General features: G+C 37.7%; 1 protein-coding gene across 4 annotated transcripts in view; it reads right to left on the minus strand.

Moving 5' to 3' along the window:
* The window catches only part of TENM3 (teneurin transmembrane protein 3), a 1,016,736-nt gene that overhangs the window by 178,954 nt on the left and 814,297 nt on the right, over positions 1-23,485 (minus strand). For all 4 annotated transcript variants that reach the window (XM_081521959.1, XM_081521963.1, XM_081521962.1 and 1 more), the window contains one exon: positions 10,772-11,009. In XM_081521959.1, the coding sequence (XP_081378085.1) occupies positions 10,772-11,009 (238 nt within the window). The remainder of the gene's footprint in view (positions 1-10,771; positions 11,010-23,485) is intronic.

Genomic DNA, 23,485 nt, shown 5'->3' on the forward strand with positions numbered 1-23,485 from the left:
TCCATGTCTTACCTGAATTAAAAGAAAGAGTTATCTCTACTCATTCTCTTTCTATTAGGAAACACTTCTGGAAAAGTCAATTCTAAATATTTTAAAAGCATTGGATACACACACACACACACACACACACACAAGTCTAAACTCCTTACCTCCTTACACATTTGTCACTGTGAGGCAAAAGAAACAAAATGAGTATTTTCCTGCAGAATGTTAGTTCTCCCTGACTTTTCCCCTTTGAAGCAGCTGAGGACAAAGTAGTGACAATCGGGGTGACTTTTCCAGCACTGACCGTGGTGTGTGCACTGCCACACACATCCTGACGCAGGTTGCAGCACTAGGGGCTTCTGGACCACGAAAACTACATAATGAAAAAAAGTTCTCTCACTGAGGTTCAGAGGGAGCAGAATCCTAGTACATTTGAGAAAAGAAATCCTACACTGAATCCTTATTATTACAGTTGAAGTTTTTTTCTTTCATCCTTTAGATATGATTTTAGGACATGCTTTCAATGGTGAGAGTAAGAGAACCAGTGAAGAGTTACTTAACTGGTAGGAGGAAAGTAAAAAGTCTTTGGAGAATTAGTTTTTAATTACCTTTTTCAGCAACCACTGTGGTAGCAACAGCACTTGCCAAAAGGTAAAACAAAGAATAAAAAATTATCAAATGGGATATTAAAACTGAATAGGCTTGTCTCAAGGACTGATGAAAAGGTGAAACAGTTGAGAAAAAACAAAATTTACCTACAGTGAGTCAATGATAAACTTAAACCTCAATACTTTCCACTTTGCATTTTGATAATTTAATTTTTGCTAATTTTGGAGACTTCCTGGTGGTCCAGTGGCTAAGACTTTGTGCTTCCGATGCAGGGGGCCCAGGTTTGATGCCTGGTCAGGGAACTAGATCCCACATGCTGCAAAGGAGAGTTTGCATGCCACAACCAAAGAACCCAGTGCAGCCAAATAAATTTAAAAAATTAATTTCTGCTAATTTCTAAATAGAATGAATCTAGGAAACGTGATGCGTGTAAGTGAGTGAGTAAATTTTCTAAGAACTGGACAAGGCTTGTTCAAAATAGATTAATTATTTTGCTTCTGATGTAAAGGTATTATCACTATAAACAATTGAAAATATTGTATATTAAGTAATATATTGTGCAAAAAAGGAAATATTTTAGACTCCTACTAATTAAAATGCCTGTTCTTTTATTACCTTTAAATTAATTGTGGTATGCATTTAAAAAATATTTTAAATAAGAAAATTAAACATCCTCCACGTGAGTAAGTAATCAGCATTAGAATGTAAATTACATATTTTGACATGAAAACAAAAGAACAAATATGTAATGATTCTAGCTGTGACACAGTGAGTTAGTGAGACTGATAAACTACTTCATGCTGATAGCATGTTGTGGTCTCAAATCTATTATACTTTTGAATTGATGCGCTATTATCTTTGGACAACTTTCACACTAGGAGGTGATCGCAACAAGAACAATGTCTTAAATGAAAAGCTTATAAACAAGACACACTTCATCGCTATTACCTGAATTAATATGAGCTATTAGTGGTTTACAAAAAGAGGATCGAGACAAAAAATTGTTTTATAATATTTTACAAAAAAAATTGCAATATGAATGTATTGATAACTGTACATTTTGGCAACTGCCCTTGTATCATCTGTAATCATACTGAGTACACAAACATGTACTTGGTAAATACAGCATTATGTGTTAATTGATCTTTGAAAACTGGGAGGCAAAATTCTGGACAGTATTAAGGTGATTTGCAGGAAATGTATTTTAGTGAACTTTTTACTGTCTTACATTTACTTTTCAGTTTTAAATAAGTGAGAGACATACAATGTAAATTTTAAGTATAATCACATTTGTAAAAAATAAATAAGGCTACAATAGGAAGAAAAATATTTTTACTATGACTTGTTTTAACTTAAACATGTCTATAATCAAGTAACAAATCATGCTGCAGAGTTTGCTTGGGAACATTAAGAACTGAACAACTGGATTAAATATACACAATTTTTAAAACTATTATCAAAATGGCTAAAATAGCTTACTAGTCTTTGTTACATTTTAGCTGTTTTAATTGTGTAGACACGATATCAAAGACCCAAATCTACATTAGATATTTTCCTACATGTTTTAAGATATCAATTATACTTGGGAGTTATTACATACTAAATATATTAAAATTAAAATAGAAATGAAAAAGACCTTAAAATTCCTATGTGCTATTTGAACAAGATTTAATCTATTTAATTATTAATTCATTTAATTATTGATGCCTTAAAATTGTTCAGCAAAGCTCTTTCTATAAATTTGAGAAGGAAGCGTGATCTAGGAAAACAAGAATTTCAGGTGTCGATGCAAGCTGATGAAGAATAAAAGCGTTCCAGGGTTTTACGAGATGTGGAAGGTATCCTCGTCAATCAGATGTGTGATGGTGAGCAAGAAGTACTTAATAAAACAGAACAGAAAGCGACCAGTCCAAAGAGTGTTGAGTGCTCCAAGTAAAGCTTATTGAGGACCTATTGAAAGTGTGTAGAGAAAACATTATGTTATTTAAACTTCATAAAATCCCCACTCTGTGTGTATTGTAAAATCTACTTTTTTTTTAAGGCTGCATTGTGCAGCATACGGGATCTTAGTTCTCCAAGCAGGGATTGAACCCGTGCCCCTGTGCCCCTAACCACTGGACTGGCAGGGAATTCCTAGGTAGTAGCATTTTAAGTGCCTCAGAATATGAGGTGAGATACTAAGAACTCATAAAGAGGGTCACCCAAAATCAGAGGGGTTACCAAATAGAATGTATAAAATTTATATGGTTAACTGTATGTTCAAGATTTGAATCTTATGGGCTAAAAAGAAAGTATTCTGAGAATGGGGTCATAGGACACAGACTCAAGCTTGAAATGAGAAGAGAAAGAAATAAAATAGGCAAAAGTAAGTCAAGGCAAAATGAAGAAACACAGGAAAAAAAGCAATTGTCTTTGACAGGATATTGTTCATTGGTGATGAAACCAGAGGGTGAAATTTTAGAGAGAAAAAATAGTTTTAAAATTGGACAATGTATTCTAGAAAAAGATAAAGTCAACCTGAGGTGATGATGCTAAGTAGACATAACACACACACGTACATACTCTCACAATCAAGGAAAGAGGACTGAAACATATGTTCACAGACAATCTCAGTGAAGAGTAAAAGAATTATTTTAAAAACTTCCAAAAACAGTTGCTGAGGAAGAAAAGAGGCACCTTACAATGAACAGGTCAAATACAGAAAAAAGGTAATGACAAAATCACAGTCGTTAGCTGTGACCAGAGTAACAGCACAGTTGACCTTTTACTTTGATCATGCTCAGAGAAGCAACTAGAAATGTGTTAGGAGTAATTAAGAATTCATTTCCTTAGGTATCGTGGAAATTAAAGTTATCATATATGAATATTTTATACAGATTGCTGGTTATCCAAAACCAGACATTATCAGAGTACACAGTATTTGCGATTGGAGGGAATTATGCTTTCAAAAAGTCATCTTAGGCCTTTAGCAAATGATTAATGCATACTTTCTTGGTATCTTAATTGCTATTAAAAAAAACTGGTTCACCTCAATTAAACAAAATAACACTCCTACTCTATTGTACAGTAACTTCATCATACTCAAAAGATACCTAAAGCTTTAAAAGCCTTAAAACACGACTGGGGTCTCACTTCTGACTGATGTGAAGACAATGCATCTATCAAGGTTTTTATGGATTCATTCCAAACATTTATTACTTTAGTTAATTAAATGTTTCAGGGATATGAATAGTTGCCTTTCATTATAATTTGAAGATTTCTTTTTTCTTCTCAAGAACAAAATGAACAGACTTGGAGTTCCTATCTGCATAAATTTCCCTTCTTTTTGCTGAATGACAGGAATAGTGAAAAAACCAAGAGATTTTATTCTGGTAAAACTATGGTTTAGGCTTAGACTATCTCACACATAAAGATAAATTAGACATAAACACTCCAGTTAAAACATACCTTTCTTGTTTCTGGAGAGAAGAGAGCTACTTAATGATAAAAGATGTTTGCTCAACTCTTAACCAATTAGGTTATCTTATCCTATGCAATGGTTGTCATTATCTGGTCAAATTAAAAAACATTTATGAAGCACCTATCATGCTGTAGGGGCTTTGCTTACATTATTTCATTTAATACAACGTTTTTGAGGTGATATTATTATTGCATTGGAAACTGATCTCAGATTTAAATAATTTGTATATTATTATATAGCTAGTTTAAATGATGGATCTAGGATTAAAAATCAGGTCTGACTGCAAAGCTCGTGTTTGTCTCATGATGCTAAACTGTGTTTATATATCTACTAGATCTTCAGGAATATATATCAATAAGGCCTCCTGACAGTCAAATTTTTAGAGCTCTAATTAGTCCACAGCCTACTTTCTCATTTTAAGTATTGGCATGATGCCTGCTAAACAACCTAGTTGAGGTTATAGCATTACAACTGGTTAGTAGTAATCTCACATTTAAAAATTATGCTTTCACTTTCAATTATCTTAGTAATCATCTATGAATCTTTATCTCATACTTTAGAATGAGGTCTCCTTCAATATAACAGAATGGTTTCAGAAACCAAATTATAATGCTACCAGAGAGACACGGATGTCCATTCTTTGGGTAAATTCAGGATCAAATTTTCTCTTAATATTTTCAGTAAATAAATCATATTAATGATTTACCTTTAATATCTGACATTTAAGAAATGAAATTTGAACTTTTTGGACAAAAAAAGCCATTCAATACACTGATTTAATACATTCTCCCTCTTGTTCTCTGGATATTGCAAGAAGAAAAGAAAAACGACTACTTTACATATCATTCTAGTAACTACATATTTTGGAGGCCAACAGAAGATTTTTTCTGGGAAGGGTTAAATATTTGCTACAAATTGGCAATAAAAACTAGAAAATCTCAAAGTAGGAATCACACATGTATTCAACTAATGGCTGCCTTCCTACTGCCTCTTTTACTTCCTCTCTGTTATTATTTACCTTATGTATAAAATAATTTGAACTTAAAAAGGAACTTTACCCTTGGGAATAAACTTAGCTGGGACACCATATGCCTCTTTGCCAAGAGCAGCCTCAGTTTGTGCCTGTAGCTCCTGCGTCTCCTGTCACTCTCATACTGTCCTGGTTGGACGATAAATCACATGGTTATGATAGAACACAGGCACTCAACTAAGAGTTTAGCAGCTTCTGGAGTTATTCTCCTCTCATTGAGATACATTTTTAAGCTACAAATGGATGAAATGTCCCAGGTCCTCAGCCTGCCTTTTGTCTGTGGAAAAACTTTAGCCAAAGAATAAGTTTAATCAGAGAAGTGAGAACATGCAGAAACAAAGGAAAACAGACAAAGGAGACCAAATAATAATAGTTAAGTCATTCAACATAGTCAAGGACTTTTAGGTCCTCCTCGAGGGCTACAGATTATATTCTGAGCCATATCCTGTGAGCTGTCTTATAGATGCTGAAACCCTAACCAGATGGAGAAGGTAATTACATGGCCAGGCAGTAACCATGACATAAGCTGCCACAATTCTGAGAACTGGCTTCAAGGTAATGGAAACAAACCGCCCATGGGACTGAAGACTAACTGTACCTACAATAATCAAGATGATGCTGACCAGCCCATTGATGACCAATCTCAAGATGGCTGTCAGAGATGACTGTGCTATTTCTGCATGCAGCCCCCTCTCTCAGCCTATAAAAGCTCTTGCCCATTGACTGTCAGGAGGAGGGGGACTTTGGACAGGAGATTGCCCTCCCCTTGGTGGCTGGCATCCAAAATAAAGCAAACTTCCCTTTCTACCAATCTGGCCTCTTCAATGGCTTTTGAACTGTGAGCAGCCAGACCCCAATTCTGGTTACATCAAGACAAGTCTTAAATACAAACACCTCCCAGCAAATCTTCTTATATCACACCTCTGTCCTCCTCTGTCTTTCTAGGACTCTTACAACTGGATACACACATCCCTCTATGGGTCTTTTAGCAAATAACAAAAGTTATTAAAGATAAAGTATTTCAAGAGATCTTGGAATCCCTTTGATCTTGACTATTCTCTAATATGCAATTTTTGATGAGTTTACAGGATGTTTGTAAAAACAAACAAAACAATAAAAAACAAATGGAGATGGTGAGATTCTCAAAGAATTTCTTAGCCGAGGCCCACTTCCAATTTTGAAGTTTATGTTCTGAAACCTGAGCCTTTTCACTGTTACCTCTTGTTACCATATTTTGTGGTTTTCTCTTTTGCCACAGGTGTTCTTGGGTTTCCTCAAAATATCTTTAACAGTTATACTCCAATAAAAAATAGGATTAGAAAGTAAACAAAAAATTGCAATTGAAAAAAGGATATGGCATCAATTAGTAAAAGTAAGTCAGTGGATTATCTTCCCAGCGATATTTTATTTAAAGCTGTGTCTTTAATGAAGCAGGATCTTACTGCTTACTGCCTTGCTAAAGGTAGCTGGTTATCAGCTTGTAGGTGGAGGTACAATTTTTCAACTGGGAAGGCTTTCCCCTGGCACTGAACAGCAGGTATGTGTGTTGCTACCTAGATTTCTAATAGCCAAGGCTAACTCAGACCTGGTTGTCTTTCCTTTTCCTTAGAACCATTTAAAGTGAAGATAAAAGGGGAAAAAAAAAGGAAAATCTCTCACTTTAGTACATCATACTTCTGTTTACATATTTTTTAAAAAGATATACCCATTGATTTCCCATTAAAGCAGCCCAAGACATCTCGATATTTAAATTAAAAATGCAGTAATAAAAAGGTAATTGAATAAGCGTTTTCATACATTAATAATTAGCAAAACATTACTGAGCTACAAGGCAAAAAGCTATGGGAACATAACTAATGAGCTATCCATGCCAAAGTAGACTTCATAATAAAACAAGACTTTAATAAATCTTTTATTAAATAGCTACATATGAACCACTTGGTTAACATCTAATAGGTAACGACTAAGCTACTTAATTCACATATATAAATGAGGAACTTGCAGGCAATTAACTTTACAATTGCTGAAGGTCAGGCCTCTCAGTGAGTGTCTCTGTACTGCACCTTTAAGTACCACTGCTATCCGGAGACAAGTGCAAGCTTTTCTTCAGCTGCTCTATATTCTGGTAGCAGCTATTATTATGTACTGAAGCAGCTGAAGTATAAAATAAACAAAGGATGAGCTACAGGCTATCAGATGCCCTAAAAATGAATTATACAAAAGACAAGAAATACTGTGCTCCAAGGAAAAGAGTCGTCAGAAAAATTCTAAACAAGTACTGATGTTCTATCCATGCCCAGATTGTTATTTCTAGGTGATGATAACATAGTAAGAATATACTCATAAATGGCAAATAATTGTTTGCATCTTGATATGACTCTAGATCTGAAAACTCACTGGAGATGGGAGACCAGAGCTATTCTGTTTATTGAGTAGAGATGTACAGGACACAATACTATTGATTGTCTCCAGCAGCAGCAAATGTTAAATTCATTAGCAAAAGAAAGAAGCCCTTTTACGGAAGCAAGAAACTGCTGGTGGGAAAAAATGCTTTTTAATAAATCAAAATGAAAGCTACATTGAAACAGACAGGACATGTCTTTTATGTCTTCTGTATCAAGTTTAAATATGAATTACTGAGATTTTAATGGATTATTACATGCCACTTGTTGCCAACTATTATCACTATATGCTGAAAGGAGAAAAAGGGAAGAGACAAAGAGAAAAAAATAGAGGTTCTTAATCTGCACAGAACTGAATTTCAATCTTTGTAGATAATATCTTTTAAATGACAGTTTCAAGAAAGTGACAGTCAGTAAGATAAGTCTATGCATAAGTAGCAATAATTGCCAAAGATGAAACTCCACACTAGATTAAAAAATAGTTAAAGGCAGACACAAGTCTGGATGAAGTTGTTAATATAGTTGAAACTGAGAATCATACTCAATAGGGAACCTTAACTAAAAAAGGAAAAATCAATGATAAATAAGCCTGGTTCTTCACCTCAAGAGTTCCAACCAAGTGAGACTATTAAAGAAACCACAGTGGCACTATGTCAGTACGGTGTGAAATTTCCTCACCACCACTTAGGTTGATTCACCGAGTGCCCACAAGTTGAAATGCCATTTCTTTTGATCAGTAATATTATAAGGTGTGAACACGGGAAAAGGAGAAAGGAGAAACTAACAAAACTCTACTCCAGATTAAAATATTTTAGCATGATGTACAGTGTCTAGACTCATTATACTTTCTACGTATGTGTGTGAGAATATCAACTGGTAGATTTTCTTCCTTTGTCAATTCATAAAACTATAAAATGTAATTCCATTGATGGTTCCTGAGCAGTACAGCTTTGAAATGGAATTTCAAATGGCACAGCTTTGAAATTGCTCTGAGAGTGATTTCTTAAACGGTCTGAATTTGGAGAAATCAGTTACCCTTTCACATATAGCCACCATGGGCTTGCTTCTAAAGAGCCACTTCTTTTCTCACTCACCAACAACAAATATTCATTGGCACAATATGAGGAATAACAAGAACGCACCGTATATTTCCCTCCAATGATCTCAAATATCTGCACTTCAAATTAAGCCTTCAGGACTTCCCTGGAGGTCAGGGATTAAGAACCTGCCTGCCAATGCAAGGGACATGGATTCAGTCCCTCATCCAGGAAGATCTCACATGTGGCAGAGCAACTAAGCCCGCCCATTACAACGACTGAGCTGGTGCTATCGAGTCTAGCAACGACTGAGGCTCATGTTCCATAGACCATGCTCTGCAACAAGAGAAGCCACAGCAATTGAGACGCTCACGCACTATAACTGGAAAAAGCCCGAGCACAGCAACAAAGTACACAGCGGCCAAAAATAAACAAATTAATTAACTGAAAAAAAAAAAAGATACGGCTTCAAGGAATACCATCTTTCCTATCACCAGTTTTTGAGGCTTTTGTGTTAACTACCACACCTCCCCAATTAAACGTATTTCGATGACCTAAGTTGGCACATTTCATAAATATTTGTCAAGACACTTATTGTCAACTACAATGCAATTATCCATATTCAATTTGATGTCTCAGCTGGAAAATTACTTTTTTCCTAATAAATTTTTTTTCCAAATGACAACAGTGAATCAGTGTTGATTAGTTGTTTAGTGTGTGCTAATTAATGACACTGGGTAAATTTAAATGACACTGTGCTAATAACCTCAGGAAGAAAAACAAATCTGTGCCCATGACTCTTTGTCTTTAAGTGAAGAAATCTGCCGCTTGCCTACTCCTTCTGTACTCTCTCTTCCTAGTTGCTCCAGGAAGAGTGCTCAATAATACAAAATAAATGATAAAACCCAGCTACTCTTGGCTGACACTATAGACAAAAAGGGTTCTTTTTAAACCTGTTCTTAGTTCAAGAGTAAAAGGTAAAACCAGAAAGATTTGTAGTGTTGACAACTAACTGTGAGCACCTCCTGCTTGCTCATCCTCAGGGCAGAACTGCTTTAGGTCACACAATTAATGGCAAAAACCAGCAGTTTATTCACTGTGAGACCCACTTTTTCATTCAGGACCTAATGTAAATGCTGACTTTTAGGACTTCCCTGGTAGTCCGGTGGTTAAGAATCCACATGCCAACACAGGGGACACAGGTTCATCCCTGATCCGGGAAGATCCCACATGCCTTGGAGTGACTGAGCCCGTGAGACACAACTATTGATCCGAGGCTCTAGAGCCCAGGAGCCATAGCTGTTTAACCCACGTGCAGCAACTACTGAAGCCCACACACCCCAGAGCCAGTGTTCTGCACCAAGAGATGCTGCTGCGGTGAGGAGCCCGTGTACCACAAATAGAGAAAACCCTGGGACAAAATATAGACCTACCACGTGATCCAGCAATCCCACTACTGGGCATATACCCCGAGAAAACCATAACTCAATAATGATGCACGCTGGTGTTCACTGCAGCGCCATTTATAATAGCGACCTAAATGTCCACTGACAAATTAATGGATAAAGAAGATGTAGTACATACATACAAAGGAATACTACTCAGCCATAAAAAGGAACGAAATTGGATATTTGTAGTGATGTAGATGGACCTAGAGTCTGTCATACAGAGTGAAGTCTGAAAGAGAAAAGCAAATATTGTATATTAACTCATATATGCGGAATCTAGAAAAATGGTACAGATGATCCTAACTACTGGGTAGGAATAGAGACGCGGACACAGAGAACGGATATGTGGACATAACGGGGGAAGAGGAGGGAGGGATGAATTGGGAGATTAGGACTGACATATATACACTACTGTGTGTAAACCGGACAGCAAGTGGGAACCTGCTCTACAGCACAGGGCACTCAGCTTGGTGCTCTGTGGTGACCTAGCGGGGTGGGATGGGGGTGGGCAGAAGGGAGGTTCAAGAGGGAGGGGATATATACATATACACACATACATATGCCTGATGTACTTCACTGTACAGCAGAAACTAACACAATATTATAAAGCAACTGTGTCCCAATTTTTTTAAAAAAGTAAATCTCTCTTACTGAGGAAAGGGTTGGACCCGCTTATCTTTCCATTTTAGATGCTAAAAAAATACGGTTTGTTGACTGCTGTCAAACATGCAGTCTCCACGCAGGGACACTGTGTGGCCCTAATGGTCGAATCCTCCATGAGCCTCCCCTTTGGGACTCACCTGCTCTCCAGTGGTGCATTACTGCCAAGGACCCAGCTGTCCTGCAGCTGGACGGACTCGGCTGTGGTTTGCAGCTCGGCGGGCAAAGCAGCCGGCGGGGCCGGACTCTGGTTCCTTCTGTTGGTCAGGGAGTTTCTATTGAGAGAAGTGATGGATGGGTGATGCTGTGCAGAGTGCTGCTTATGGGAAGGTGGCAAAGGCTGTAGGGTGGACTGGCCTTGGTTGTTTGCAGGTTGCTCTGAAAAAAAGAAAAGGAAACTCATTATATGTATGTGTATGTGTACATATACATTTATACACACTACCAATTTCTTGGGGATCCACCATAGATCCATTAGCATTAAAAACGGCATAGAAATCCATTACCTAATATATTTGCATATTATTCTATTAGGCGGGTGTTCAGTGACATTCTCTAAGAGCAAGTTTACCCTTGATACGTAAAGTTCTAATTAATCTACAACAGATGGTAAAATTGCTTTTGGTTTTAATTTGTTTCAGATTTTTTTTTTTTTCATCTGGTTTTATTAACACCTACAGAAAACAGCATCTGACAGCTCCCCTAATGCGCCTTTACATTTCAGCTTTTTTTTTTTTTTTAACAAACCAACCCTGAAATTAAATGGGTAATTTCAGTGGAACACAAAGGTTTTGGAAATGCATATAATCCCTATAATTATTTAATGGAGTTTTTTTAAGCTTTATTTAACTGCAATAAATTATTATGAGCTCGTTGCTAAATAGTAGTCGACTACTCTAGTTTAGTGCATTTCAAATAAGGCAGATCTGCACTGTGATCTACTAATAGACGCTAAGTATTCTTTAGCAGAAGGTCACTCTGTGAAGCAGATGTTGTTTCATGGATATTTAACAGACTGAATCACAGCTGATTACAACGTCAGAAGACTCATATACTTAATGACCGTTACATCCATTAGAACACACACACAACAGATTTTCCAATTTCACAGTATGCAGTAGAAGTACATTTTGGAGTAAGTCATAGGTGACCACAGTGACTCATGTCACTATGTCAGTGGTATGAATATTTGGTTTCAAACCAGAATCCTAATGGATCCAGCAGCTTCAAAATGTAAATACAACAGTAGGCTGTAGCTGGGCGAAAAAGTCCCTCAAGCTAATAAGCCAAAAGTTAAAATGCACAAATGAATGCAACATCTGAGACCCACGTCTCAATCTCATTACCTAGCTTTGGACATGCCAGAATTCACAAACACTACATTTTAGCCAACAGACAGATGACGCCTTAATTTAATGCTAAACTTATTATGGTTCCGCGCCCATAAGATGTCAATTTTTGACTAAATGCAGTTCAAAGTGCAATATAATTTTGAAGTGATGTATTAAATCATGCTATTAATATAAATGCACGTATTAAAAGAGAATAGGAAAAGCAGGGACTATCTTTCATCTACAATGTGAACTCCAGCAGTGATTGCTAAGCCAAATAACACAGTCAAACATTATAATTCTGGTTGCATGGAATGAATTCATGACATGTTAATAATGTGAATATGTATTATCAAACCTCTTTACAGGGTATGATAATTAAAATAACTCCTCCCATAGTATATAATATTAGTAATTACTGCCATGTTTCCAGTGGTCCCTAATAATCCATATCATATCATTTAACAACTAATAATTTCTTACTCTTGAAGGACAGAAATCACACCTAAATCCATGAAACAGAGCTACTTCCTTGCAGGCTTCTTAAAGATTCCCATACTAGAAACTACAGAAATCTTACCTGGCCCATTGGTTTGCTGCTCATGAAAAATTATGGGTGTTCAAATATCAGTTAAAGTGAGTCAGCCTTTGAAGGAACATCAGGGTTACAATACAAATACAGTTTTAATCAGGTGAGAAAAAGAAATGGACAGTTTAAAATTCATGGAAGATTTACCATTCAGGTAGGTGGCGCTAGTGGTAAATAAGCCGCCTGCCAATGCAGGAGACGTAAAAGAGACCTGGGTTTGATCCGTGGGTCAGAAGATCCCCTGGAGCAGGGTACAACAACCCACTCCAGTATTCTTGCCTGGAGAATCCCCGTGGACAGAGGAGCCTGGTGGGCTACAGTCCATGGGCTTGCAGAGAGTCGGACACGACTGCAGGGACTTGGCATGCTTGTAAGCACATCATTTAACTAATTAGCTTTGCTGTTCCTAGTATCAGTGCATATGATCAGAATGGCTACAGAGGTCTTCAAGGAACATTTCAAGAAGCTGCTTATAGGATGAGATAATAAGCTACAGTTATGAGGGCCTAGACTAGGTTGGCCTCATAATGAAGAGAGAAAAAAGAAATGTCTTGAAAGGAAAAGTATTAAGATTGTGCCTAAAAAGAAGTAGAGAAACAGGGAAAATGACTCCATGTTTTTAAGTACAGTTTCGTGAAAGAATGGAATTATATTATAGACAGGTTACACAGAATAAATGATATATCAGATATTATACTATGCTGAGAAAAAGCTATGTAGTAGAAGTCACGATAACAAATTGACTTCCTAACTCTGTCAGGCGTCGTGATAGTGAGTCTCTGTCTCCTAATCTGTAATGTGGGAAATAATGCTGCCCCAGCTAGGGATTAGTACAATCTAAGGATTCAGTGAAATGCACGCATTCATCCACTTATTCACGCACTTAGTCATTTATCCCACAGACATTTATCAAGCTTTTATGTTTCAAGGATCTGCTAAACCAGTAACAGGTAAAAGCACTGTGTAAATGGTAAATTATTATTAATATTGTTATTGAAACACGAAAAGATTTAAGGTCTGTTATCATCATATATTTCAATATGTTGAATTTAAGATTCTTATTCTTTTTTAACTTTAAAAGAATTTTAAATTTTTCATAGAAGTATTATTGAGTTACAATATTACCTTAGTTTCTAGAGGCTTAGTATACTTAAAATATACTTAATATACTTAAATAAAATATACTTAGTATACTTAATATACTTAAATAAAAATATAAACAGTGGGTGCTCACTAGGCTCCTCTGTCCATGGAATTCTCAAGGCAAGGATGCTAGAGTGGATTGCCATTTCCTTCCCCAGAGGATCTTCCCAACACAGGGATTGAATCCACGTCTCCTGCAGTGGCCGGTGGATTCTTAACCACTGAGCCACCACGGAAACCTCACCATCAGTGAAACAGACCCAGATAATGAAAGCTAGGTTCAGTTTAAAGTCTGACGGAACAGAGTAAATGCAGAGTCTGAGTGAGATGGAATGGATGGCCAGAAATTTAAATTCTGCAGCAGACCACAAACAGAAGCAAAATCTGAGGATGCAATGCTAGTTCTAGAGATTCCAGCTTACAGGACGTGAGAAGTAGCGGGAGCATGTATTTATCTATACCAACTTATTTTAGATCGATTATGTTTATAAAGCATCACAGGATAAAATAAAAATTAACACTGTCAGAGAAGACAACAGAATAAAAGACAACTGAAAGTAGGAAAGATAAAGCCAAATATGAGATGAGTGGATGAACTCCTGATCCATGGTTTTACACATTTTTTTTTTTTTAGTTTTTATTTTTTAAAAGGATCTTTCTTTTATTTTAAAAAGTATTTCTTTATTTATTGGGCTGGGCCAGGTCTTCACTGCGGCACAGAGGACCTTTCGTTGGGGTGTGTGGGCTGTTCTCTAGCTGTGGCATGTGGGCTCAGCTGCCCCACTGCATGTGGGATCTCACTGCGCTGACCAAGGACTGCACTCTTGTCTCTGCATTGGAAGGCAGATTCCTAACCACTGGACCATCAGGAAAGTCCCTACACATTTTTAAAGCAGGGTATAAATCTGGCTCTACATTACCTTGTTGCAAGCACAAAGAGGGAAACATGATCAATTACATGATATGGGGTGTTTTTAAGCTCAAAAAACTTGCTTAAGGAAAGTATTGAGGACAGAGAGAACATTCTCATTTGACCTCATAGGAAGACATATGAATATCCAGGGCAAAGTTTTATGACCAAGGTTCGAAGTGGGCACACGGGTTTAGATTTGGAGACCAGCAATAAGAATCTAATGTAAGTGGGCAGGTCCACATGAGAACAGCCAAAACATCTACTATAGACATTGCTCTAATCTAATCCACTGATACAAGCTTTATATAGACTTGAGAAAAAGTTTTAGGTAGGACCTCACAGAGTCACCAAGTTCAATGTTCCTGAAACATAGTTCTGAACACATCATTTTATTCCTGGAAAACCCAAATGGCTTCCTAGTGCCTATAAAACATATAATGAACTCTAAAGGTCAATGTGATCTTTGTCCAAGATAGTCCCCCAGATATTTCTGCAAATGTTTCTTCCATGAATTCTCTGGATGTATCCTTGTCCTAGTCAAGCTTGCTGTACCCAGTACACCCCCCACAACTTCTGATTTCTGTACAGTGGCTTCTATCTGAAAGACATTTTCCTCCACCTTTCTGTATCCAAACCCTGTGTATTTCAAGCTCTAAGGATGATGAAACGACCCTACTTCTGTTTTCTTCAAACAGAAATCAATTATTTCTTCTCTGAGTCTTCTTAGTTTTTTATTTCTCTTTCCCATGGCCTTTCTCCTTTTCCTCTATGTATTACAACTAATTTTAAAGGTCTCATGTTCCCCGTTAGACTCTCTATGGAGAGAACCCCTAAGGACCACACAATCATAAATACTCAATGGATACTTGTTGAATGAAGGAATATTTGTGAAAAGGTCAATGAAGCGTGAGTTGAAGTAAAAGTGGAGCCTTCTCACATTGCCTTCTATTTTTATTCCTGAAGTACAGCTGATGTCAGTGCTATGTCAGTCTCAGGTGTTCAGCACAATAATTCAGTTATACAGCTTGTATTGCCTTTAATTGTAAGGCAATTTGCAAACATGTCTTATTTCCTCTTTGGATTTATCAGTACCTTTACTAAGCCTTATTCAAAAGACTCCTAAAAACATGTTGAATGGTTGGTGATATTTACGCATTAACAGGACCTTGGCGGGTGGCGGTGGGGGTGCAGGGGAGGGTTGTCATCTCATCCAAGCAGGGTAGCATGCAACTGGCTCCAAAAATTGGATTTCCAGAATATTTCTTTTGAACCATGGCAGATGTTCCAATATTTAAAATCTATCTTTTAAGATGTGCAAATAATAGAACAATTACATAAAATATGTAAGAATATATGATACAAACACATAAGATATGAGCAATACATAAAATATGTATTATAGCTTGCCAAATGTTTTCCTTATATTTTAAAGTTTATGATTAGAAATGCTGAAAATTAGGTATTTTAGAAAAGATATAGGTTAATTTTTCCAAACAGTCTTCCCTACTTTTTTTAAAAAATAAAATTTTTGGCACTGGGTTTCTAGAAATTATATCCTATACCTAACTAGTGTTGTTTCTTTCAGCCCATCTTTCTTTGTCCAAGTTCATATATCTTTCATGATAGCCTAACAGTTTCTGGTGTTTATCTGATAAACTGAACACAGATGATAGCCAATATCTGTTCAAATTCACATTACATTAATAAATATTAGATAGACTTAGACTTCGCTCATTTTGCTCAGCTCCTTGCCACCAAAGAAGTCAGGTCTTTGACAGAGCACTGAAGGTTGTCCCATTAAACCTATCAGCCTGGGGTAAGATACACAGAAAGGTGGAAGATCTGGTAAGGCAGTAAGGCGTGCCGACTATTAGACCACAAAAAGCTATTTGACAGTGGAGTAGATTCCAGTTTAATCAACCTATAAAACCCAATTCCAAGCAAATGTTAAGGCACAGTCCCTGAGCTCCAGAGGAGGAAGAAAAGAAACTAGCCAACTTTCTCAACAGCAACTCTGCTGCATGAACCACTGAGGTGGAGGGGCCGTGACACGTGGGAGAGACACATGACAGTTTATTTTTCATGGGATATTTTCTTGAATAAGTTATACTTCTCTCTTAGCTTCATTTTTTTTATAGTGCCTATTTGAAGGAACCTAAAAGATACAGTGCCTGACATATACAGGAAGAGCTAAAAGGCAACTTATTAATGGAAGAAATAAGCAGCTTCAGGGCAGAACATCTTGAGGGAAAACAAAGCAACTCAACAGCCTTGCCGGCAGCTAATACTATTATCACAAGAAGGAAGAACACACTGTCCAATATCTCTGAAGAGGAAACGCTTTTCCTTTCACAGCAACAAAGCAAGACTCAGAAATGTCACAGGAATCAAAAATAAACTACTGCCTTGGCGGTTCCCGGAGAAGAGGGCATCTGATCTCTCACTCGTGAAGTTTGGCTGCACCTTTTTTCCCGTCTACTATGACCACAGCATCATGTCAAGAATTAAAAAAAAAAAAAAAAAGAACATTTTTTTTTTTTAAGCCTATTTGGAAATATTTGCTATTTGATTTTTTTTTTAATTAAAAGCCACTGCAGACAACTTCCAGACAGTAAAGTGCAGTTCAGTCTAGTGCTCTGGTTCACAGCCTTGGGCTGTGGTCTACGAGGACCCGAGTGGAAATAGACTTTCAAACAGGAAAGCAGGGAGAGAAAAGACTAGACAGAAATACCGCTTTGTGGGTGTCTGTCCACAGGGGTGCCCCTGCCCAGGTGGGAGAGGCTGAAAGGTAGGGGTGAAGGGAGAGGTGAGGAGAAAGAGCTTGCTTTGACCGGCTGCCCCTAGGGCCGGGCCCACTGCCTTCCTCCCTTATTCTGTCCTGTTCTTCCTCTCCAGCAACTCGGAGTAGCGGGCTTGCTGCAAAGACCTCTAGGGAAGACACCGTCTATTGTGGAAGAGACTTAGAAGCTAGGGGTTGACAGCCATGATGCGTTCAAATAACTTTGCAGTCTGAGTGGAGACGGTTAGCAAAGGACAGATGGGGTGATGAGGATGGAGGGAAGAAGACAGGGAGGTGGAGGGAAGAGGGAGCAGAGGGATGAAAGGCAGGGGTTAAGGCTGGGGGAAGGGAGAGAAACGTGGAACACTGCTGGAGAACCAGAGAAGCATCCCTCTTCCTATGGCTTGAGAACTCTTGGATACTAAAGACAGCAAGCTGACTATATGAATAAACTCTGCTTCTACCCCCCTCCTATCCCCCGGAGTTTACAAAAAGATACACCGACCATGCTGACCTGGACACACATTTAGGAGGGCCCACATCCATTTACTGGGGATTAACAACGGTGAGGTTAAAGCCTTTGTTTCTTTACCACAAAATTCATTCATTCTCACTTGACTTCCGGGCTGTATCTACTTTCTCCCAGCTGTCTCAAACAAAACTGAAGTTTTCTGCAAAACTGGCCTCTTTCTTAAAACAGATATCCAAAGCACATAAAATACTTTGATATTATATACCTTATTACCATATTAATTTTTTATTAAGGTATAGTTGATTTACAATATTGCATTAGTCCAGGTATACAGAACAATGATTCAGGGTTTTTTTTTTTTTTTCACATAGTATTACAAGTTATTACAAGATATTGGGTATAGTTCCTTATGCTATACAATAAAACCTTGTTTCTTATCTATTTTATGTGTAGTAGCTTATATCTGTTAATTTGATAGTCTTTAATTTGTCTCTTCCTTCCGCCCTCCCCCTTTGGTCACCATAAGTTTGTTCCCTATGTCTGTGTGTGTATTAGTTGCCTAGTCGTGTCCGACTCTCTGCAACCCCATAGACTGAGGCCTGCCAGGCCCCTCTGTCCATGGGATTCTCTAGGCAAGAACACTGGAGTGGGTTGCCATTTCCTTCTCCAAAAGGAACTATAGAGAGAAAGAAAGTGAAGTCGCTCAGTTGTGTTCGACTCTCTGCAACCCCACAGACTGCAGCCCACCAGGCTCCTCCATCCATGGAATTTTCCAGCCAGGAGTACTGGAGTGGGGTGCCATTGCCTTCTCCACTATGTCTGTGAGTCTGTTTCTATTTTGTATTCACATTCATTCATTGGAAAAGACCCTAATGCTGGGAAAGACTGAAGGCAATAGGAGAAGTGGGTGGTAGAGGATGAGAAGGTTAGATAGCATCACTGGCTGAATGGACATGAATTTGAGCAACTCTGGGAGACAGTGGAGGACAGAGGAGTCTGGCATGCTGCAGTCCATGGGGTCACAAAGAGTTGGACAGGACTTAGGGACTGAACAACAGCAACAATATAGATTCATTTGTATGAATTATTTTTAGACTTTCCACATAGAAATGATATCATATAGTATTTATCTTTCTTTGTGACATAGTTCACTAAGCATAAAATTCTCTACATCCATCCACGTTGCTGCAAATGGCAATATTTCATTCTTTTTTAAGGCTGAGTAATATTTCATTGTCAACATATATCACAATCAACTGTCAATGATCACTTAGGTTGTTTCGAGGTCTCAGCTGTTGTAAATAGGGCTGCTAGTGAGCAGAGTTTGGAGTGGATGATCTAAGTGTACAAGGATTGAATCACAGTTAGCTTTTGTGTTTGAAATTTTAATGTAATTCTTGGATTTAGCTTAATCTTTAGTTCCATCGTCAACTAATTCAGTGACCTTATGGAAGCTGTTTTCCCTTGATTTTCTAATGGTAAGCTTAGGAAACAATGGATCCCTTATCTGACTACATTTCAGGACCTATTGGCAAAGGCATATTACAAAGTATTTTATGACCCTGAAAATAATAAATCATATTTAAAAATATCTCCATTGTTTAGACAATATCATACATATTGCAGACATTTAATTGACATTACTTCCCTATGAAGATAAAAATTAAGTAGCAAGAATTTTCCTTACAAATGGGAAAAATCTGAGTCAATAAAATATGTGTTCTTAGCCATACCACAATTCAATGGAGCCCAAATTAAACAAAAATATTTACACATTCAAAGTGCTTTCTTCTCCTCTCCCTTCCCACCCTGCAGATAAAACCCTACTTTTAATGAATTTACAGTCTAAAATTACTTACCGTAAGAGAAAACAATGTACCTTGGGTCAAATTCCACAAACAAAACGCAAGAATTTTTTCCCCCAAACTTCAGATAATGCAGCCATTAGATAAAGTGACAAGCATGTTTAGAATGCTTACAGATTTAAAAGGAATTAAGAACATATGAATAAGACACCATGAAAAAAGAAGAGGTGTTATAAAAAAAAAAGTTATATAGAAAAAGGTACAATGTGTATGCAGACACTGAAGTTAGAAACTCACTGGGCAGTTCAAACAATATATTAGATAACCGTAGAGAGTACCAGTGAGTTTGGGGAAAATCACCCAGATGGCATCAGAAAGACAAAGACTGTCTAAGTATAAAAGAGTAATTCACAGACGAAAAACAGAATGAAAGAAAGGTCAATATACATTCAGTGAGAGTTCCAGAAAGCAGGAATAGAGTTTTATTTGGAGCTACATAAACAGCTTTCTATATAATTCCTAATACCATACTCGTCAATAGTTCAGTTGCTCAGTCATGTCCGACTCTTTGTGACCTCATGGACTGCAGCATGCCAGGCTTCCCTGTCCATCACCAACACTCAGAGCTTGCTCAAACTCATGTCCATCAAGCCAGTGATGCCATCCAACCATCTCATCCTCTGTCATCCCCTTCTCCTCTTGCCTTCAATCTTTCCCAGTATCAGGGTCTTTTTCAATGAGTCAGTTCTTCGCATCAGGTGGCCAAAGTATTAGAGCTTCAGCTTCAGCATCAGTCCCTCCAGTGAATATTCAGGACTGATTTCCTTTAGGATTGACTGGTTTGATCTCCTTGCAATCCAAGGGACTCACAAGAGTCTTCTCCAACACCACAGTTCAAAAGCATCAGTACTTCGGCATTTGACTTTCTTTATTGTCCAAAATATATACATAACTATTGGAAGAACCATAGCTTTGACTAGATGGAATTTGGTCAGCAAAGTAATGTCTCTGCTTTTTAATATGCTGTCTAGGTTTCTCATAGTTTTTCTTCCAAGGAGCAAGCGTCATAACTGTCAGTGCTTGGAAACAATACCTTCCACTTGTTAAAGTAGTTTCGCTTTCAATATACTTAACACTAGGGCTTCCCTCATAGCTCAGTCGGCGAAGAATTTGCCTGCAATGCAGGAGACCCAGGTTTGATTCTTTGGTCGGAAGGATCCGCTGGAGAAGGAAATGGCAACCCACTCCAGTATTCTTGTCCATCGGAGAATCCCATGGACAGAGGAGTCTGGCAGGCTACAGTCCATGGGCTTACAAGAGTTGGACACGACTTATCGACTAAACCACCAACAATGCCACCAACACATTATCCCCTACAGAATTCTGCTTTCCACAATCACTGTTTACAGCAAAGTACTTAAAACTTACACATGAGTAGAAAAATGGATCTAACTATCTTGTAAATGTCTCAGTATACATTTCAGGATATTCTTCTGCCCATTTAAACATAATTTACCTGTGAGAGCAAGCAAAAAAGGAAGAACCTGTCCCAATTGTGACAAGGAAGAACTGCTGACATACAATCAATAAACACTTCTCTCTTCTCTGATTTCCTAATGGGCATTTGATTTTACTGCAGTTAAATTTTATTGACCTTAAATGGAGTATATGATATGATATAAATAAAGCACATATTTGTAATATGGATAAGAACAGGCTGGAAGGCAACTAAAAGCTATAAGTATGTGATAAGTGGCTTATAAAGAATAAAAAAAGCAAATTGAATATTCCATATAATGCAGAACTTGTTATGCTTTTCAGGCAACATATTCTCTATCACAAAGAAAATGTCTGGTATGGGAGAAAAAGTACTAGAAAAGGAAACAGGAAATATACAGTTGAGTACTTACTTTAACTAAACATAATCGCATATAAACCAACTAGCTTCTGAGCCTCAAGTTTTTCTTCTCTGTCAAAGAATGGTTGTGGTTGTGGGGTATGGTGGGGTCATACAATAAATTCTGAAGTGTTTTAGCTTTAAAATTCTCTTTATTTCACGTACTTTACAATATTTTCTTGAAATATATTGGTGTATATTATAGTACAGTCGTCTCTGACTCTTTGCAACCCTATGGACTGTAGCTTTCCAGCTCCTCCGGCCATGGGATTTTCCAGGCAAGAATACTGGAGTGGGTTGCCATTTCCTTCACCAGGGAATCTTTCAGACCCAGGGATCAAACTGGCATCTCTTGTGTCTCCTGCATTGCAGGCAGATTCTTTACCTCTGAGCCACTGGCTTCCCTTATTAAAAACTTAAGGTAATTTAAAAATCTTATCCTAGTATCTCAAGTTATACCTATAAACATTTATGGGACATATAGCTAAAAAAAACTACTTCAAATATAAATATTATGAAAACTCTACTATATTAATTCATATCACAGCTACTCTACCACATTATCTTATGTTATAAATATTAAAAACAGTATTTTTTATTTTCTAAATAAACCATTCTATGCTGCCTAATGTTGTAACTAGTGACATCTTAAGGTACTGCTAAGTCGCTTCAGTCGTGTCCGACTCTGTGCGACCCCATAGATGGCAGCCCACCGGGCTCCGCCGTCCCTGGGATTCTCCAGGCAAGAATACTGGAGTGGGTTGCCATTTCCTTCTCCAGTGCATGAAAGGGAAAAGTGAAAATGAAGTCGCGTCCAACTGTTAGCGACCCCACGGACTGTAGCCTGCCAAGCTCCTCTGACCATGAGATTTCCCAGGCAAGAGTACTAGAGTGGGTTGCCATTCCCTTCTCCAGGGGATCTTCCCAATCCAGGGATCGAACTCAGGTCTCTCACATTGCAGCCAGATTCTTTACCAGCTGAGCCACAGATGCAGAGCCCTCTTCCAAAAGCTGCCTTTTGATGAGAAAGTGAAAGTTGATTCAGTCGTGTCCGACTCTTCGCAACCCCATGGACTGTAACCTGCCAGGCTCCTCTGTCCATGGGATCTCCCAGGCAAGAATAATGGAATGGGTTGCCATTTCCTTCTCCAGGGGATCTTCTCAACTCAGGGATCAAACCTGCATCTCCTGTGGCTCCTGCACTGGCAGGTGGATTCTTTACCACTGAGCCACCTGGGAAGCCCCCTAGTAAACAAATATGATATCATATAATATGCTAAGGAAAAAGATCAATGGCAGAGCTAATATTTGGGGAGAACCCAATGAGCAGGGTGGGTGTATACTTCCTATGTATTCTCTAATCACTTATTTTTTTCCTACCATTCTTGAAATATTTTAAAAGATGGAAATCAGAAAAAGGTTCAGATAAAATAGGCTGGATGTCTTTTCCCTAAAACTGATTAACTAGCTGTAATTTTTTGAATGTGCTGTAACTGTCATCCTAACTTTTAAAAAAAAGGTCAGTTTTATTTAAGTTTGAAAGTTCTTTTCTGGCTTTTATGTAGTTGTTTACTTATTGAAATCTGAAGTAAATTTAAATTTGATATAAAGTCATTTTATATGAACATATTATTTGCTATCATATTTGTTATTGGCAGCTTGGGTCTACATTGTCTGCCAATGTTTTACATTAAAATAGAATCAAATTTTTAGTTTCCTTCCAATCACATCATGGCCTCTAAACAGAGATGGTGTTATCACAAACATTAAATATTACGTAGATGCAACACAGACTCCATCGAACCCACTGTCCCCTTCCCATTCTTGGCATTTGCAATGAGAGTGATCTGTTAAGTGGAAACCACGTTATGATGTTCTTTGAGTAAAAAGGAAATAGAGTCACAGTTTAAGCTGAAACATGCATG

Source organism: Giraffa tippelskirchi, chromosome 8, assembly GCF_054371585.1.
Source record: "Giraffa tippelskirchi isolate mGirTip1 chromosome 8, T2T-mGirTip1v1.2.pri, whole genome shotgun sequence".
In the NCBI taxonomy this organism is placed as follows: Eukaryota; Metazoa; Chordata; class Mammalia; order Artiodactyla; family Giraffidae; genus Giraffa; species Giraffa tippelskirchi.